The 21160-nt window shown below is 40.0% G+C and overlaps 1 protein-coding gene across 20 annotated transcripts in view; it reads left to right on the top strand.

The window, feature by feature from the left end:
• Nucleotides 1–21160, top strand: part of SPIRE1 (spire type actin nucleation factor 1) — a 153536-nt gene that overhangs the window by 63808 nt on the left and 68568 nt on the right. For all 20 annotated transcript variants that reach the window (XR_014074515.1, XR_014074511.1, XR_014074513.1 and 17 more), the window contains one exon: nucleotides 12922–13155. Coding sequence is in view for 12 of the 20 variants with exons in the window: in XM_081561717.1 (XP_081417843.1) it covers nucleotides 12922–13155 (234 nt within the window). In the remaining 8 variants the exon portion in view is untranslated. The remainder of the gene's footprint in view (nucleotides 1–12921; nucleotides 13156–21160) is intronic.

Genomic DNA, 21160 nt, shown 5'->3' with positions numbered 1-21160 from the left:
GAGTGGAGAAATAACTTCAGAAAGAATGAAGAGATGGAGCCAAAGCAAAAACAATGCCCAGTTGTGGATGTGACTGGTGATGGAAGTAAAGTCCAGTGCTGAAAAGAACAACATTGCCTAGGAACCTGGAATGTTAGGTCCATGAATCAAGGTAAATTGGAAGTGGTCAAACAGGAGATGGCAAGAGTGAACATCGACATTTTAGGAATCAGTGAGCTAAAATGGACTGGAATGTATGAATTTAACTCAGATGACCACTATATATACTACTGTGGGCAAGAATCCCTTAGAAGAAATGGAGTAGCCCTCATAGTCAACAGAAGAGTCCAAAATGCAGTACCTGGGTGCAATCTCAAAAATGACAGAATGATCTTTGTTCATTTCCAAGGCAAACCATTCAGTATCACAGTAATCCAAGTCTATGTCCCAACCGCTAATGCCAAAGAAGCTGAAGTTGAATGGTTCTATGATGACCTACAAGACTTTCTAAAACTAATACCAAAAAAAGATGTACTTTTCATCATAGGGGACCAGAATGCAAAAGTAGGACTGGAATGCAAAAGTAGGAAATCAAGAGATACCTGGAGTAACAGGCAAGTTTGGCCTTGGAGTGCAAAATGAGGCAGGGCAAAGGCTAACAGAGTTTTGCCGAGAGAATGCACTAGTCATAGCATACACGCTCTTCGAACAACACAAGAGACGACTCTACACATGGACAACACCAGATGGTCAATACTGAAATCTGATTATTTTCTTTGCATCTGAAGATGAAGAAGCTCTATATGGTCAGTAAAAATAAGACTCGGAGCTGACTGTGGCTCAGATCATGAATTCCTTAGTGCAAAATTCAGACTTAAATTGAAGAAAGTAGGGAAAACCACTAGACCATTCAGGTATGACCTAAATCAATTCCCTTACAATTATATAGTAGAAATGACAAATAGATTCAAGGGATTAGATCTGATACAGACCGCCTGAAGAACTATGGACGGAGGTTCATGACATTGTACAGGAGGCCGTTGTACATCAAGACCATCCCCAAGAAAAAGAAATGCAAAAAGGCAAAGGGGTTGTCTGACTTGAGGCCTTAGAGAAAATAGCTTAGAGAAATACCTGAGAAAAGAAGAGTAGCTAAAGGCAAAGGAGAAAAGGAAGGATACACCCACCTGAATGCAGAGTTCCAAAGAATAGCAAGGAGAGATAAGAAAGCCTTCCTCAGTGATCAATCCAAAGAAATAGAGGAAAACAATAGAATGGTAAACACTAGAGATCTCTTCAAGAATATTAGAGATACCAAGGGAACATTTCATGCAAAGATGGGCACAGTAAAGGACAGAAACAGTATGGACTTAACAGAAGCAGAAGATGTTAAGAAGTGGCAAGAATACACAGAACTATACAAAAAAGATCTTCATGATAACCACGATGGTGTGATCACTAACCTGGACCCAGACATCATGGAATGTGAAGTCAAGTGGGCCTTAGGAAGCATCACTCCGAACAAACCTAATGAAGGTGATGGAATTCCAGTTGAACTACTTCACATTCTAAAAGATGATGCTGTGAAAGTGCTGCACTCAATATGTCAGCAAATTTGGAAAACTCAGAAGTGGCCGGAAAAGGACTGGAAAAGGTCGTTTTCATTCCAGTCGCAAAGAAAGGCAATGCCAAAGAATGTTCGAAGTACCCCACAATGGCACTCATCTCACACGCTAGCAAAGTAATGCTCAAAATTCTCCTGCTAGGCTTCAATGGTATGTGAACCGTGAACTTCCAGATATTCAAGCTGGATTTAGAAAAGGCAGAGGAACCAGAGATCAAATTGCCAACCTCCACTGGATCATAGAAAAGCAAGAGAGTTCCAGAAAAACATCTACTTCTGCTTTATTGACTACACCAAAGCTTTGACTGTGTGGACCACAACAAACTGTGGAAATTCTTTAAAGACATGGGAATACCAGACCACCTTACCTGCCTCCTGAGAAATCTGTATGCAGGTCAAGAATCAACAGTTAGAAGTGGACATGGAACAACAGACTGGATCCAAATTAGGAAAGGGGTACGTCAAGGCTGTACACTGTCACCCTGCATATTTAACTTCTATGCAGAGTACATCATGTGAAATGCTGGGCTGGACGAAGCACAAGCTGGAATCAAGATTGCTGGGAGAAATATCAAGATCCTCAGATATGCAGATGACACCACCCTCTGGCCGAAAGCAATGAAGAACTGAAGAGCCTCTTCATGAAGGTGAAAGAGGAGAGTAAAGAAGTTGGCTTAAAACTCAACATTCAAAAAACTCAGATCATGCATCCAGTCCCATCACTTCATGGCAAAAAGTTGGGGAAACAATGGAAACAGTGAGAGACTATTTTTGGGAGCTCCAAAATCTCTACAGGTGGTGACTGCAGCCATGAAATCAAAAGACGCTTTGTTTCTTGGAAGAAAAGCTCCGGCCAACCTAGACAGCATATTAAAAAGCAGAGACATTACTTCGGCGACAAAGTAATGGTCCATCTAGTCAAAGCTATGGTTTTTCCAGTAGTCATGTATGGATGTGAGAGTTGGACTGTAAAGAAAGCTGAGCGCCAAAGAATGTATGCTTTTGAACTGTGGTGTTGGAGAAGACCCTGAGAGTCCCTTGGACTGCAAGGGGATCCAACCAGTCCATCCTAAAGGAAATCTGTCCTGAATATTCATTGAAAGGACTGATTCTGAAGCTGAAGCTCCAATACTTTGCCCACCTGATACGAAGAATTGACTCATTGGGAAAGACCCTGATGCTGGGAAGATTGAAGGCAGGAGGAGAACAGAATGACAGAGGACGGGATGGTTGGATGGCATCACTGACTCGATGGACACGAGTTTGAGCCAGCTCCGGAAGTTGTTGATGGACAAGGAAGCCTGGCATACAGCAATCCATGGGGTCACAAAGAGTTGGACACAACTGAGTGACTGAACTGAGGTGGCTTTGAAATATACTGATAACTGGCCCCATAGCCTGGAGATTTTGATTTGGTGGGTCTGATATGGAGCCTGGATACCTATGTAAAAGTGATAAGTGAACCTTGCTCAGTTGTGTCTGACCCTTTGTGATTCTTTGGACTGTAGCACACCAGGCTCCTCTGTCTATGGGATTCTCCTGACAAGAATACTGGAGTGGATAGTTTTCCCTTCTCCACAGGGTCTTCCCGACCCAGGGATTGAACCCTGGTCTCCTGCATTGCAGTCACATTCTTTACCATCTGATCCACCAGGGAAGCCCATATATGAAGAAAAACAAAAATTCCACCAGAAAATGTGATTTTCAGCTAGATTTGGAATAATGTATATTGCTGTTTTATGGGCTTTTTGCACATCATGAGACAACCTGTGGCTCTTGATACAGCCGTGTCTTCTCATTGTACTCTCTAGGAGACAGTGTGGCTTAACATGCCTCGTGCCTTTACGTCAGCAGTGTCAGTCGGAAACGTTGAGCGAAGAGGATGAAAGCGTGAAATGAGGGGTTGGGTTGGTGATCTCAGGCTTCTTCCTGTTTTTAAGATCATGATTTTCCTAGTTGACATTCATCATGGTTTTTAGTATGTAAAACTGATTGGGATTCAGAGCACCTATTTCTGACTTTTGTTTACTCTCTTGTTCCCACAGTAGTGTTATATTTGAGTTGAGTCATTTGTGGAGTAAGGAAATAAACTTACTGTCAAGGAGCAAACTTGTGGGAATGTGACTCTTTTAGTTGCAGCAATTGTTAGTGAAACCTGTGATTGGAAAAGTAGTTCTTCAAGTCCCTTGTCTGTATTCTGGAACTAAGCATTTAGAACCTTAGTCTCTCACAATGAATTTTGATTTGGTAGGTATATTTAAGCAAAAATATTAGTAGGGATGGAGTTTTCAGATTTAATCAAGTTAGAGTTAAAAAGTATGACTTTGCTTTTTTATTTTCACCTTTTAATCTTGGTTATTTACCTTTCAGTGCTTTGGTTTTCCTGTTTTCAAATGGAAATTATACTTTGTACAGTATGGAACCTTAATTAATGTTTATTAGTAAAGTGCTTTAAGCAACGTTAGTGAAAGTTACTTTAGTTCAAAGTACTGTAGGAGTAATGTTTTAAATGAGTGGTTTGAGAACTTTTAGTGGAAATGACTAGCATAGGATTGTTGACTTAAATGTCAGGATTATTTTGGTGACATAGGACATATTTCGCATTTTCAGGAATTCCTGTTCTCACCTGTGGGTTGTTCTTGAGTTCTTGTCTGTCATCCTTGGCTTGGAAGCTCAGTAAAGAGTTGCTCACTGTAGTTATAGTTTAACAGCCGTTTATGGAGTGCCTGCCATGTGCGTGGTGATTATACCCTGCTCTTCCTTTTGTCTCTGGATTGTGTAGACTCACCAGAAGGCTTTGTTTTCCTTTCTCTAGACTTGCCCTGTCCGGGATGGCAGCCACTACCCTTCTGTGTCTTTTAAAGTTTAAATTAATTAAAATGAAATAAAGTTAAAATTTTATTTTCTCAGCCCTACTAGCTGCATTTCAAGTGTGGCTGTGGTTACAGTATTGGGCAGCACAGATTCAGACCATGCTGTCACCCAGAAAGTCCTACCAGACAGTGCTGCAGTTTAGAATAACCATGCTGCTTGCTTTTATCTATACCAGTTAACTCCTGTGGACTCTCTCATCATATCTGTACAAACCATCCTATAATGCTTAGCCTTTTTCCATTTCTTATCTCAGTATTCATTTTGCAGTATTAAAAATAGTTTTTAATATGGTGCTTAGATTTTAGTTATGACACCACATCATTCCATTAATACTGAGTTTTATTCTAGGTTTTTTTGACTGATACATTTCAACTATATTAACATTCTGAGTCCCATGCTTTGGAATTATCCTGACTTCAGTTCGTTGTGTGTGTGTGTGTGTGTGTGTCATTTTTTTCCTCTCAAGAAAGAAAAATTCCTGTCTTGGTCTTAGTGTTTTTCAGATTTGATCCTCCTTGAGGTGTTTTTGATTGAAGGCAGGAGGAGAAGGGGACGACAGAGGATGAGATGGTTGGATGGCATCACCGACTCAATGGACATGGGTTTGGGTGGACTCCCGGAGTTGGTGTTAGGCAGGGAGGCCTGGCGTGCTGCAGCTTATGGGGTCGCAAAGAGTCGGACACGACTGAGCAACTGAACTGAACTGAACTGAGGTGTTTGTGTAGGTATGGGTTTTTTTTCCTCTCCCGAAAAGTCCTTTGTTAGCTGTGTTGTGGTAGTTGCTCAGTTGTGTCTGACTCTTTGTGTCTATACACCTCATGGACTGTAGTCCGGCAGACTCTTCTGTCTGTGGAATTCTCCAGTCAGGAATACTGGAGTGAGTAGCCATTCCCTTCTCCAGGGAATCTTCCCGATCCAGAAAAGTCCTTAGGGTCTGAATTTTTTATTAATTAATTATTTTATATTTGGTTGCCCTGGATCTTTGTTGCTGAGCCCGGGCTTCTCATTGCAGTGGCCTCTCTTGTTGCAGAGCGCAGGCTCAGTAGTTGTGGCCCACAGGCTTAGTTGCCTCATGGCATGTGGGATTTTTCCCGGACCGGGGATCAAACCCGTGTTCCCTGAATTGAAAGGCAGATTCTTAACCATTGGACCACGAGGAAAACGTCCCAATATTGTTTTTTGAAGAGCAGAGTTTTTTCTTTTTTGGCCTCACTGCGTGGAGTGTGGGATCACAGTTCCCTGACCAGGGCTCATACCTGTGCCCCGTGCATTGGAAGTGTGAAGTGTTAACCACAGGACCACCAGGGAAATCCCAAGAGCAGAGTTTTTATTTTTTATGAAGTCTAGCTTGTTAATTTTCTTCTTTTATGACGAATGCTATCTCTTCTTCTTTTATGACGAATACAGTTTTAAATTAGTTTGTCAGTTTTTCCAAAAGTCCTAGTAGAGTTTTGGTTGTGATTTCATTGACTTTTTGATCAACTTGAAAGAACTGACAATGTTTTATAGTTTTCAGTGTTGGGATCTTGCAAATTTTGGTAAGCTGTGCCTTCTAAGGAGTTTGTCTATTCATCTGAAGCTATAAATTTCTTTCTAAGTAGTGCATTAGTTGCTTCTCACAAATTTGTTTATATGTTTTCATTATCATTAAACATTGTAAAATTGCCCTTGAGATTTATTCTTTGACCCAAGAGTTTAGAAGTGTGTTATTTAATTTTTTAGTACTTAGTACTTTAGTATAAAATAACTTAGTACAAATTACTTTGTTAGCTGATTTCTAGTTTCATTTCATTGCCAGAAAACATAATTTTTGATATTTCAGTCTTGAAATTTATTGAGACTTATTTTGTTTTTTTCAAACAGAATAGGCTTTGTCTTGGTGAACATTCCAGCTACACTTGAAAAGAATGATTATTTTGTAGTTTTGGATGCAATTAACAGTCACATACAAAAGTTGGATAAACAGCAGGCAAAGATGGTAAGGTTGAAAATAACCAACTGGTCATAGGCCTCTGGGTCTGAAGAATAGGAGTACTGGTAGGATTTGTCAGACAAAGTGCCACAGGTGGGGAGTGACATGAGTAAAGAAAGGTAAGCAGAAGGAAAGTGAGCGAAGTGATTGGCTCATTGTGGGCTTGTGAACAGAAAAGTTCACTGGGCTCAGAATGTAAAAGGCTTAGAATGGCATGTTAATGAATTTATCACCTAGAAAATGCGTAGGAAGTAATATTGAATAGAAAGGTAACTCTCACGCATGGATAAATGGACTTTTCTTTTTTTACTGCTTTATAAAAGGAAAAAAGCGTATCTAAATTTCATGGAAAGATATTTTTTTTTGGACAAGTGAGTGACCTCTTTTAGAGGTCTCACACTTCAAACAACAGTCACTGTTGGTAATTCTGATCCCTTATCTTTGAATCATCTTCAGTGTTTTCCTTTCTATATTCTTTCCACCATCCTTTAAAATGCTTAAGACTTGAAGTCTTCAAAGAAAAAGTAAAAAAAACAAAAAACAATAAAAACCCCTACCTCTGCTCTGTCTTCCTCTCTAGCTGCTGCCGTGTATTTCGCTCCTCTTCCTAAACATTTCTGTGTGTGCTGGGTACCCATGGCACTCTTTGTTCACGCAGTCTGGCCCTTGCTGAGGTCACTGTGGCCTCCTTCTGGAGGAATCCAGCGGTGTGCCCTAGGTCTCTTCTCTGCTCTAATCCACATTCAGTGCCAGGACCATGACCTCCTTCTGGAAGTTTTTTCTCGCTCTGATTTTTGTCACTTTCTCCTTTGCTTGATACTCTTGCTCCTTTACAGTCTAGTCTCTTGATTTCTCATCCTCTGGCCAGTAATTAAATGTTTGGGTCTACATGTCTTGTGTAGTTTTTCTCCTTAGACAGTCCTATACACTTTCATGTCAACGACTGATCTTTTTATTTTCTCTATAGTTTTGCCTTTTCCAAAATATCATATAGTTAGAATTTAGCTGTTTCAGATTGTCTTCTTTCACTTAGCAATCTACTTTAAAGTGTCCTCTATGTCTGCAGTTTGATGGCTCATTTCTCTTTATCTTTGAATAATAGTCCATTGTATGGATTTATCATAGTTTATCCCTTCACGTGTTGAAAAACCTCTTGGTTGCCTCCAAGTTTTGACAGTTCTGAATAAAGTTACTTTAAACATTTGTGTAGAACTACCCTGGTGGCTCAACAGTAAAGAATCCACCTGCCAATGCAGGGGACATTGGAGATGCAGGTTCGATCCCTGGGTCAGGAAGATCCCCTGAAGAAGGAAATGGAAACCCACTGTAGTATACTTGCCTGGGAAATCCCATGGACAGAGGAGCCTGGCAGGCTACACTTGATGGGATTGCAAAGAGTCAGACATGACTTAATGACTAAACAACAACAACAACAAACATTTGTGTACAGATTTTTGTGTGGATGTAAGTTTTCAGCTTGAGTAAATATCAAGGAGTGCAGTTGCTTGATTGTGTGGTAGGAGTATGTTCGGCTGTGTGAGCAACTGCCAAAATGTCTTCTATGGTGGCTGAACCATTGGCATTCCTACCAACCATTGATGAGAGTTCCTGCTGCCCCACATTCTCATCAGCATTTGATGGTATCATTGTTTTGGATTTTAGCCATTCTAGTAGGTATATAGTGGGATCTTACTGTTTTAATTTGTAACTCCCTGATGACATATGATTTTTTTTACATTCTTTTATATATTCTTTTCCATTATGTTTTTTCACAGAATATTGAATATATTTCCCTGTGCTATATAGTAGGACTTGTTATTTATCCATTCTATATATAATAGTTTGCATCTGCTAACCCAAACTCCCAATCCATTCTTCCCACTCTCTCCCTTGGCAGCCACAAGTCTGTTCTCTATGTCTGTGAGTCTGTTTTGTAGATAGGTTCATTTGTGTTGTATTTCAGATTTCACATAGAAGTAATATCACATGGTATTTGTCTTTCTGACTTCCCTGATTTAATATGACAATCTCCAAGTTCATCCATGTTGCTGCAAATGGTGTTATTTTGTTCTCTTTCATGGTTGAGTAGTATTGCATTGTATATCTGTACCAAATCTTCTTTATCCACTCATCTTTTGATGGACACTTAGGTTATTTCCATGTCTTGGCTGTTGTGAATAGTGTTGCATTGAAGATTGTGGTACATGTGTCTTTTTGAATTACAGTTTTGTCCAGATATATGCCCAGGAGTGGGGTTGCTGGATCACTTGACAACTCGATTTTTTAGCTTTTTGAGGAATCTCCTGATTATTTTCATTGTGGCTACATCAACTTACATTTCCACCAGCAGTGTAGGAGGATTCCCTTTTCTCCTTCCCTCTTTAGCATTTGTTATTTGTAGACTTTTTAATGATGGCCGTCTGAGAGGTGTGAAGTGGTGCCTCATAGTTTTGATTTGCTTTTCTCTAATAATTAGTGATGTTGAGCATCTTTTCATGTGCCTGTTGGCTGTCTGTGTGTTTTCCTAGGAGAACTGTCTGTGTAGGTTTTCTGCCTATTTTTCTGTTGGGCTGTAAGTTATTTTATTGTTGAATTGTATGAGCTGTTTGTGTATTTTGGATATTAAGCCCTTGTTGGTCACATCATTTGCAAATATTTTCTCCCAGTCTGTAGGCTGTCTTTTCATTCTGTTGATGATTTCCTTAGCTATACAAAAGCTTGTAAATTTGATTAGGTCCCACTTGTTATTATTTCTGTTGCCTTGGGAGAGTGGCCTAATAAAACAGTACAATTTATGATTACATATGATCTTGAGCATCATTTCACATTTTCGTTGCCATCTGTATATCTTCTTTGGTGAGTTGTCTATTCTGATCACTTGCCCGTTTTGTAATTGGGTAATTTTTTGGGGGGGAGGGTCAGATTGGATAGCTTGTGGAATTTGAGTTCCCTGACCAGGGAGTCAACCTGACTCAAGGGAGTGAACCTGACTTATGGTAGTGAAAGTCCAGGATCCTAACGACTAGACCACTGGGAAACTCCAGGAGTTATTCTCTGTTTGAGTTTTAAAGTTCTTTGTATATTTTGGATACCAGTCCATTATCACACATGTGTTTGGCAAATATTTTCTTCCAGCTGTGGCTTGTTGTTTCATTCTTTGAACAGTGCCTTTCATGCAGCAGAATTTGTTAATTATAACGAAGTCTAACATATCAATTTTTTCTTTCACGGATCACTCCTTGTATCTTTAAAAAAATCATCAAACCCAAGGTCAACTAGATTTTCTCCTATGTTGTCTTCTCATTTTGTATTTTACTTGTAACTTTGTGAAGGGTGTAAGGTGTGAGTCTAGACTCATATTTTTGCATGTGGATGTTGTTGCTCCAGCACCATTTGAAGAAAAGCCTGTTCTTTTAAATTGCCTCTACTCCTTTGTCGGTGCTCAGTTGACTCTTATCTTTGTGAGTCTGTTTTGGGCTCTGTATGCTGTTCCATGAATGTCATTGTCTATTCTTTTGCTAGTACCACCGTGTCTTGATAACTGTGGCGTGATATATTTTAAAAATACTGAAAAGACCCTGATGCTGGGAGAGATTGAAGGCAGGAGGAGAAGGGGACGACAGAGGATGAGATGGTTGGATGGCATCACCGACTCAATGGACATGAGTTTGAGTAGGCTGTGGGAGTTGGTGATGGACAGTGAAGCCTGGCATGTGCAGTCCATGGGGTCGGAAAGTGTCGGACACGACTGAGAGACTGAACTGACTGATGATACTTTAAAAATAAAAATATCATACTGCTCCACTTCCCAAAACCCTTCAGTGGCCTGCTATTACTTGATGAAGATTCAGGCTTCCCTGGTAGCTCAGATGGTAGAGTCTGCCTGCAGTGCAGGTTCAGTCCCTAGGTGGGGAAGATCCCCTGGAGAAGGAAATGGCACCCCACTCCAGTATTCTTGCCTGGAAAATCCCATGGACAGAGGAGCCTGGCAGGCTACAGTCCAGAGGGCCGCAAAGAGTCGGACACGACTGAGCAACTTCACTTTCACTTTCCTTTCAGACCTGTCAGGGAGCCTTTGAGGCCTCGTAATGTGTGAATATATTCCCACCTCACAAGCCTCATCCTAACCGTCCTCTTGTCATTAGTTTTTTTCCCTTCAGTCATTCATTCCATGTTCTTCCTTATCTCTAGGCCTTCATACTCACTGTTTTCTATCTTTGGAATTCTTTTCTGACCCCCTTCTTCTTGTGGTTAACTCGATTTAAAATTCATTTTCTTAACGAAGGCTTCCCTGATCTTCGGACTAGTTAGGGCTCCCTATTAAATTATGCTCTCATAACACCCTTCCCTTCTTTATTATAATGTGTAGCACAGTCATTTAGCTTGTTAATTATCTGTTTTCCCTAGGCCAAAACCTTTGTGAAGGCCATAGGTCTCTTCTCCTCATCTATTTCTTCATTGGCACATACACTTGATTCTTAGAAAATATCTGTGGACTGAATTCATAAGTGAAAGGAAGGGTGCTTAGTATAGTGGACATTAGCTGAATTAACTAATAGAAAATTATGCTTTGGGGGGATAAATTTTACTAGATATGAGAGTACCACAGTTAGTATTTAGCTATTGCAGCAAGAAAGGGTAGTAAGTCTTTTATAGTATTTTTGTGAACAAGATGGAGAAGTGTCAGGTTGATATTTATACAGGTAGATTATAATTAATGTCAACATGGAAAAAATGCCTCTAATTTTCTGAAGGGCTGCTTAGTTGGAACTCTCCTACTTAATACTTAAATCACTTTCGGACATGACTTAGCAACTGAACAACCACCACAAGTTTTGGAAAATGAGTTTCTAAAATTAGTATAAGTAAGTATATATGTAGGCAAGTTGATGTGTCCAGGTACTGTTATGTTTCAGTTGTCTTTTGGGTTCTCATCTGTTATCACCAGCTCCAGACTGTGTAGAACTAGGTAGATGCTTCTCTAGCACAAGGCTAGAAGTTTCTGGAGTCTGTGAAAGTGATGAGTCAGCTACTATACTTGTCAGTCTAATAATGCCCAGCCTTGTTATGTTGTGTTTCTGAGAGGTTGGGTTACATATAGGACTGCTTCATGGCTCAGGTTTATTTCAGGAAAGGTAATAGATTTGGGATATTGAAACCAGCTGCATGTAGTTTATCCTGGAGCTGGGAGACCCTCCAAAATGTTTTAGGACATCCTTTCCAAGGCCCTGACTGCAACCAGAAAAGAAGTGCAAAGCCTGGTGGACTCTAGATTTTGAAGGCACGTATTCCTTGAAGTATGTTGTATTACTATAGCCCATTTGCTGAAGGACCCAGAAAGCTGCTAGTTCTGAGCAGGACCCAGGACAGGAAGAGCTCCGCCACAAATGCAGCTACCAGGCTGGCTCCTCTGCTGCACGGGCCACCTGACCCTGCAGGTGTGGTGGTGCTTGCGGTGTCAGTGGCAGAGAGGGCTACAGTCTGAGCCTTGGGCAGCCCTGCGGGTGAGTCACAATGCAGGCCCCTAGGGTTCTGGAACAGAGCCCTGTTGCTCTTTATGGGGAGCTGCTTTCCTTTTGAGAAATAGCTCTTGGTCTGATGCTGAGCCACAGTCAAGACTGAACACTCAATGGTGGGCCACCAAGTTACCTGAGTCCTGAGCTGCCCATCATAAACTGGGGGTTATTGACCCTTCTAGCCTTGAGTTTGGGTGTGTACAGAGGCATCCCATCATCCAATGGAAGCGTTTTCCACGTGCTTGGCCCAGGTTGGCCCTGGAGGCATCACCCAAATGCATGCTGCTGAACTGCCCTGTCTTTCCAGCCTGTACCTGTTGCCTTGGGGGAGTTCTCCAATCAGTTGAAAGAAGACTCCAGCCTGGTTTACAGATGGTTCTGCCTGAAGCGTAGGCAGCACCTTAAGGTGGAAGTTGCAGCACTGCCAGCCCCTGTCAGGAGGACATGGCTGTAAATAGATTTGTTTGTTTAAGCTTAAGTTAGCTGCTACCAGTCACTGAGTTTTCAGTCTCAGATCCTTGATATGTCTATCAAATCCCTAATTAGATAAGTGTTGTCATAACAGTTCTGAATGGATATGTTCTTTGGTAACTCTGTCTATTCTGAAAAAATATGGTTTGAAAATGTGGAAAACCAACCTGGATGATTTTGCTGCTATTTTATATAAATGTGAAGAATATAGATTCTAGTGTTTAACGTAAATCTAAGAAAATATGAAAAGGCTTTGTGTATGTGTTACATACTGGTTTGAAGAAATTACACAAATATTTCCATCTGAGATTTTTTTAAAAAACACAGATGAGACTTTTTAATCTCCTCAAATTTAATGTGTCACATTTCTGAAATGGAATAGATTAGACCTAGCTTAAATATCATACTAAATATTTTATGCCTTACAGTTAGTTCTATAAAGCTGTTAAGTTGTCTTTATTAACCGCCTTCCTTAATGTTCCTAGGTTATAGAATCTTTGGGAATTATTATTTATAAGGCACTGGACTATGGCTTGAAGGAGAATGAAGAAAGGGAATTAAGTCCCCCACTGGAGCAGCTCATTGATCGCATGGCCAACACGGTAGAGGCTGACGGCAGCAATGATGAGGGCTATGAGGCTGCGGATGAGGGACTGGAGGAGGATGACGACGAAAAGAGGAAACTCTCAGCCATCCGGTCCTATAGAGATGTCATGAAGGTAAAGTTTACAGCAGTATCTCTTTCTTTCAAGAGTTGTTATTTCACTTTAAAAAATTGAATGGTGATTTAGCATTTGATAATAGTTCCTAGTGGACATCACCAGATGGTCAACACCGAAATCAGATTGATTATATTCTTTGCAGCCAAAGATGGAGAAGCTCTATTCAGTCAGCAAAAACAAGACCAGGAGCAGACTGTGGCTCAGATCATGAACTGCTTATTGCCAAATTCATACTTAAATTGAAGAAAGTAGGGAAAACCACTAGTCCATTCAGGTATGACCTAGATCAAATCCCTTATGAGTATACAGTGGAAATGACAAATAGATTTAAGGGACTAGACCTGATAGAGTGCCTGATGAACTATGGACAGAGGTTCGTGACATTGTACAGGAGACAGGGATCAAGACCATCCCCATGGAAAAGAAATGCAAAAAAGCAAAATGGCTGTCTGAGGAGGCCTTACAGATAGCTGGGAAGAGAAGAGAAGCGAAAAGCAAAGGAGAAAAGGAAAGATATTCCCATCTGAATGCAGAGTTCCAAAGAATAGCAAGGAGAGATAAGAAAGCCTTCCTAAGTGATCAGTGCGAAGAAATAGAGGAAAACAACAGATTGGGAAAGACTAGAGATCTCTTCAAGAAAATTAGAGATACCAAAGGAACATTTCGTGCAAAGATAGGCTCAATAAAGGACAGAAATGGTATGGACCTAACAGAAGCAGAAGGTATTAAGAAGAGGTGGCAAGAATACACAGAAGAACTATACAAAAAAGATCTTCACGACCCAGATAATCACGATTGAGTGATCACTCACCTGGAGCCAGACATCCTGGAATGTGAAGTCAAGTGGGCCTTAGAAAGCATCACTACGAACAAAGCTAGTGGAGGTGATGGAATTCCAGTTGAGCTATTTCAAATCCTCAAAGGTGATGCTGTGCAAGTGCTGCACTCAATATGCCAGCAAATTTGGAAAACTCAGCAGTGGCCACAGGACTGGAAAAGGTCAGTTTTCGTTCCAATCCCAAAGAAAGGCAGTGCCAAAGAATGCTCAAACGACCGCACAATTGCACTCATCTCCTATGCTAGTAAAGTAATGCTCAAAATTCTCCAAGCCAGGCTTCAGCAATATGTGAACCGTGAACTTCCAGATGTTCAAGCTGGTTTTAGAAAAGGCAGAGGAACCAGAGATCAAATTGCCAATATGCGCTGGATCATCAAAAAAGCAAGAGAGTTCCAGGAAAACATCTATTTCTGCTTTATTGACTATGCCAAAGCCTTTGACTGTGTGGATCACAATAAACTGTGGAAAATTCTGAAAGAGATGGGAGTACCAGACCATCTGACCTGTCTCTTGAGAAACCTGTATGCAGGTCAGGAAGCAACAGTTAGAACTGGACATGGAACAACAGACTGGTTCCAAATAGGAAAAGGAGTCCGTCAAGGCTGTATGTTGTCACCCTGCTTATTTAACTTATATGCAGAGTACATCATGAGAAACGCTGGGCTGGAAGAAACACAAGCTGGAATCAAGATTGCCGGGAGGAATATCAATAACCTCAGATATGCGGATGACACCACCCTTATGGCAGAAAGTGAAGAAGAACTAAAGACCTCTTGATGAAAGTGAAAGGGGAGCGTGAAAAAGTTGGCTTAAAGCTCAACGTTCAGAAAACTAAGATCATGGCATCTGGTCCCATCACTTCATGGGAAATAGATGTGGAAACAGTGTCAGACTTTATTTTTTTGGGCTCCAAAATCACTGCTGATGGTGATTGCAGCCATGAAATTCAAAGACGCTTACTCCTTGGAAGGAAGGTTATGGCCAACCTAGATAGCATATTTAAAAGCAGAGACATTACTTTGCCAACAAAAGTCCGTCTAGTCAAGACAATGGTTTTTCCAGTGGTCGTGTATGGATGTGAGAGTTGGACGGTGAAGAAAGCTGAGCCCCGAAGAATTGATGCTTTTGAACTGTGGTGTTGGAGAAGACTCTTGAGAGTCCCTTGGACTGCATGGAGATCCAATCAATCCATCCTAAAGGAGATCAGCCGTGGGTGTTCATTGGAAGGACTGATGTTGAAGCTGAAACTCCAATACTTCGGCCACCTCATGTGAAGAGTTGACTCACTGGAAAAGACCCTAATGCTGGGAAGGATTGGGGGCCGGAGGAGAAGGGGACAGCAGAATATGAGATGGTTGGATGGCATCACTGACTCGATGGACATGGATTTTGGTAAACTCCGGGAGTTGGTGATGGACAGGGAGGCCTGGCGTGTTGCGATTCATGGGGTCGCAAAGAGTCGGACGTGACTGAGCGACTGAACTGAACTGAACTGATGATACTAGGAATTATTCATATTTTTAGATATTATAATAGAATTGTGAGTATTTAAAAAAAGCTCATTTAATGATTATATGCTGAAATATCTACATGTGAAATTCAGATATCTGAAATTTGTTATAAAATTATCCTGGAGGGTGAGGCTTAAGTGGATGAGGATGTAGATAAAGCAAGATTGGCCATGAATTGATCATTGCTAAATTGGGTGATGGATACATGGTAATTCATTATACTGTCCACCTCATTTTGTGTATGTTCAAAGTTTTTCCACACAGTAATACTACTATTGGAAATTTTTCAAAGAGGTCAGTTTTTTAAGCTCAGATATAATTGACATATAACAATATATTAGTTTCAACTGTACAAGGTAATAATTCCTTGTTTGTATACATTGCAAAATGATTACCACAATAAGTCAAGTTAATATCCATCACATGGTTACAGATTTTTTTCTTGTGATGAGAACTTTTAAGCTCCATTCTTTCAGCAACTTTCAAATATTCAGTACAGTATTGTTAACCTTAGTCGCCATGCTGTACATTACATTCCTAGGACTGACTGATTATAACTGGAAGTTTGTACCTTTTGACCACCTTCACCCATTCCACCCTGTACCCCCCAAGCCCCAACCACTGGCATCACCAGTCTGTTCTCTGTACAAGGAGACGATTTTTAAAATGAAATGTTATGTAGATACAAGGAGATGTGTATCACAGCATTAATTACGCTGTTTTGAAACTGGAAATAAATGACTTCCAGAAGAATGGTATATCAGCTACATGGATTATCATATGGCCTTTAAAATTATAATCATGTAGGTTAAGTAACAGTGTGGGAAATTTTTAATAAATGGAGAAAAGACCACAAAATTCTGCATGTACTGACTGGGGTGTGTATAAAGGAGAGACTGTGTACGCAGACATAGAGAACAAACTTGTGGACACAAGTCTGTAAAATTTCCACTCCTCCACACATATCACTTGTTTGGTAACTGTAGAGGTCATTTGGGACATGCTGCCTGTATGCTATGCTCTTAGTGTTTCAGCACTTGAAGAATATTGCTTCGTTTAGTGTAAGAACATTATTTCCTTTAGTGTAACTCATTCTGCAGTTAAGACTGCCTGGGTTCACTTCCAATTCTGCTGGCTAGGTGTGTGGCTTGGGTAAATTCTTAGCTATTGTAAATCTCTGTTTCTTAATCTCTAAATTGGGTTGACATAAGAATTAGATGTGATGATGCATATAAACATAAAGAATAAAATAATTATCAGGTAATTCATTGAAACTGAAATAATTACCAGGGTTAATTTCCTCTAAGGGATTATTTCTCCTCTGTCTCAGTGGAAACTTCAGGAAATTACATTGGCTTAGAAAAATTTTTTTTTGTACATTAAAAAATTGTGGTAAAATACATATAACAAAGTTTACCATTTAAAGGTGCACAATTTAGTGCCATTAAGTAATTCACAATACTGTCCAGCTATCAGCGCTGTCTTGGTCCAAAGCCTATTCTTTATCCCAGATGGAAACCTACCCCTCCTCCTTCAGCCCATGGCACCCACTGATCAGCTTTTTCTCTTTGTGGATTTATGTATTCTGGTATTTCATATAAATGGAGTCATATGGACTTTTGGTGTCTAGCTTCTTAGACTGAGTGTAATGTTTTTAAGGTTCATCCATGTTGTAGCATGTGTCAGTACCTTTTTCCTTTTTATGGCTTAATAAGATTCCATTTTGTGAATATACCACAGTTTGTTTATCCACTTCTCAGCTAAGAACATTTGAATTGTTTTCGCCTTTTTTTTTGGCTGCTGTGAATGGTGCTGGTATGAACATTTGTGTTTCAGTTTTTGTTTGAATACCTACTTTAAATTCTTTTGGAAATATACCTAAAGGAACGGAATTGCTGGATCACATGGTAATTCTATCTTTAGCTTTTTGAGACACCATCAAGCTATTTTTCACAGTGGCTTTGCCATTTTCATTTCTACTAGCAACACACAATTGGAGAAGGAAATGGCAACCCACTCCAGTGTTCTTGCCTGGAGAATCCCAGGGACGGGGGAGCCTGGTGGGCTGTCGTCTATGGGGTCGCACAGAGTCGGACACGACTGAAGCGACTTAGCAGCAGCAGCAGCAGCAACACACAAGGGTTCCAATTTCTCCACATTCTTGCTAGCACTTAGTTTCCATTTTCTCTTTGCTTTTATAGCCATCCTAGTGTATGTGAGTGGTATCTAATTGTGGTTTTGAATTGCATTTTCTTATTTGCTTTTTGGCCATTTGTCTGCCTTCTTTGGAAGAATGTCTATTCAGGTCCGTTTTTAAATTAGGTTGTTTATCTTTTGTTGAGTTTAAGAGTTCTTTACGCATTCTGAATAGTAGATCCTTATTAAATATATGATATGCAAATAATTTTCTCTGATTTTGTGGATTGTCTTTTCATGCTCTTGATAGAATCCTTTGATGTACAGCTTTTTTTTTTAAAATTAGAGGATAATTGTTTTCACAAAGTAGTATTGGTTTCTGCTCTACAACAACGTGAATCAGCCATAAGTGTATATATATCTAGGTTAGGCATTACTCTACTGACAAAGGTCCATATAGTCAAGGCCATGGTCTTCTCAGTGGTCACATATGGTTGTGAGAGCTGGACCGTAAAGAAGGCAAAACACCAAAGAATTGATGCCTTTGAACTGTGCTGCTGGAGAAGACTTTTGAAAGTCTCTTGGACAGCAAGGAGATCAAACCAGTCAATATTAAGGGAGATCAACCTTGAATATTCACTGGAGGGACTGATGCTGAAGCTGAAGCTCCAGTAGTTTGGTCACCTGATGTGAACAGACGATTCATTGGAAAAGTCACTGATGCTGGGAAAGATCGAGGGCAGAAGGAGAAGAGGGCATCAGAGGATGAGATCCTCTGGAGTGATGCCGCCTAGCCGTCTCTGATGCAATGAACATGAACTTGGGCAAATTCTGGGAGATGGTGAGGGACAGGGAAACCTGGCGTGCTGCAGTCCGTGGGGTCACAAAGAGTCGGACCTGACTGAGCAACTGAACAACATACATATATCCCCTCCCTCTTGAACCTCCCCACCCCTTCCCACCCCTCTAGGTTGTCACAGAGCACTGGGTTGAGTCCCTGTGGGACATAGCAACTTCCCAATAGCTGTTTTACATAGGATAATATATATGTGGCAATGCTGTTCTCTCAATCCGTCCCACCCTCTCCTTCCCTCACTGTGTCTACAAGTCTGTTCTCTATGTCTGTGTCTCTATTCCTGCCCTGCAGATAAGTTCATCTGTACTGTTTTTCTAGATTGCGCACACACACACACACATATATGTATATGTCAATATACAATACTTGTTTTCCTGACTTACTCCACTGTATGTACAGTCTCTAGATTAATCCACTTCAGTTAAACTGCCTCAAATTCATTCCTTTTTATGGCTGGGTAATATTCCACTGTATGTATGCACTACAGCTTCATCCATTCATCTGTTGATGGACATTTGGGTGCTTCCACGTCCTGGCTGTTGTATGTAGAGCTGCAGGGAACATTGGGGTACATGTGTCTTTTTGAATTTTGGTTTTCTCAGGGTATGTGCCCAGTAGTGGGATTGCTGGGTCATATGGTAGTTTTATTCCTAGCTTTTTAAGGAATCTCCACACTGTTCTCTATAGTGGCTGTACCAATTTACATTCCCACCAACAGTGCAAGAGGGTTCCCTTTTCTCTCCAGCATTTATTGTTTGCAGATTTTTTGATGATGGCCTTTTTGACTAGTGTACATTTTTAACTTTGAAGTCTAATTTATCCATTTACAGGCCTACCTTGAGGGTATTGCAGGTTTAGCTACAGACCACTGCAACAAAGCAAAGGTTGCGGTAAAGTGAGTTACATGAATATTTTGGTTTCCCATTGCATATAAAAGATACGTTTATACTATACTTAGTCTATTATAAAGTGTATAATAGCATTATATCTAAAAAACAATACATACTTTTAAGTGTAAAACAAAAAACCAATTATAATAGTAACATCAAAGATCACTGATCACATTACCACAACATATAATAATAATAATAAATATTAATAAAAATAATAATAAAGTAACTAATAAAATAATAAGAAAAAGTTTGAGATATTGCAAGAATTATCAAAATATGCCACAGAGGCAAGAAGTGAACAAATGCTGCTGGAATAATAGCACTGATAAACTTGCCTAATGCGCAGGGTCACTACAAACCTTCAATTTGTAAAAAACATACTATCTGCAATGCATAATATAGTGCTATAGTAAAGTAAGATATACTGTATCTAGTGCTTTTGGTATCATGTCTTAAAAACTACTACTAAGTTCATGACCATGAAGGTTCATCCCTATGAAGGTTCACTTCACCTTCGAAGAGTTTTATAGTTTTGACTCTTAAATGTAGGTCTCTGATCCATTTTGAGTTAATATTTATGTATGGTGTGAGGTAGGGGGACAACTTTTTTTTCCCCATGTGGATATCCACTTTTCCCAGCATCATTTGTTGAAGAGACTATTCTTTCCCTCCTTAATGGTCTGGGCACTTTCATCAAAAATCAGTCAACCACAGATATATGAGTTTATTTCTGGACTCTCAGTTCTGTGTTATTGATCTATATGTTTGTTGTTATGCAAGTACCACTTTGTTTGGATTACTATAACCTTGAGGTAAGTTGTTTTTTTTTTTTTGAGGTAAGTTTTAAAATTTGGAAGCTGGAGTCTCTAGCTCTCTTCTTTTCAAGATTGTGTCAGCTATTTGGGGCCCTTGCAATTCCACATCAATTTTAGGATCAGCTTTTCCATTTCTTCAAAAAGGCCTTTGGGATTTAGTTAGGAATTGCATTCAATCTGTAGATCATTTTGTGTAGTATTATTAACTCAAGAGAAGACTCTTGAGAATTTCTTGGACTGCGAGGAGAGAAAACCAGTCAATCCTAAAGGAAATCAATCCTGAATATTTATTGGAAGGACTGATGCTGAAGCTCCAGTATTTTAGCCACCTGATGCAAAGAGCCGACTCATTGGAAAAGACCCTGATGCTTGAAAAGATTGAAGGCAGGAGGAGAAGGGGACGACAGAGGATGAGATGGTTGGATGGCGTCACCGACTCGATGGACATGAGTTTGAGCAAGCTCTGGAAAATGGTGAAGGACAGTGAAGCCTGGAGTGCTGCAGTCCATGGGGTCGCAAACAGTCGGACACAACTGAGTGACCGAACAATAGCAACCATCTTAACAATAGTAAGCCTGCCAACCCATGAATACAGATGTCTGTCCATTTATCTGTCTTTTTTAATTTCTGTCAGCAATACTTTATAGTTTTCAGTGTGTGCCTCACACCTCCTTGGTTGAATTTATTCCTTAGTATTTTTTTTTTTTTTACTATTTAAAAAATGGAAATAGAATGGTTTTGTGTTGATCATGTATCCCCCAACTTTGCTAAAATTGCTTCTTAGTTCTAATAATTTTTGTGGATTATTTACATATACAATTATATCATATACATTAAAAAGATTTTAGACTTTTACACCAGGTTTCCAAGTTGCAGGGCACAACCTGTTAGTGGATTGTGAAATCAATTGATTGTGTAAGTTTCATCTTGTACAATGTTTGTGTATAAAACAT

The sequence above is a fragment of the Giraffa tippelskirchi genome, chromosome 14 (assembly GCF_054371585.1).
Source record: "Giraffa tippelskirchi isolate mGirTip1 chromosome 14, T2T-mGirTip1v1.2.pri, whole genome shotgun sequence".
NCBI classification, from domain to species: Eukaryota; Metazoa; Chordata; class Mammalia; order Artiodactyla; family Giraffidae; genus Giraffa; species Giraffa tippelskirchi.
The sequence above is the reverse complement of the archived record's forward strand: the minus strand, read 5'-3'. Positions and strand labels throughout refer to the sequence as shown.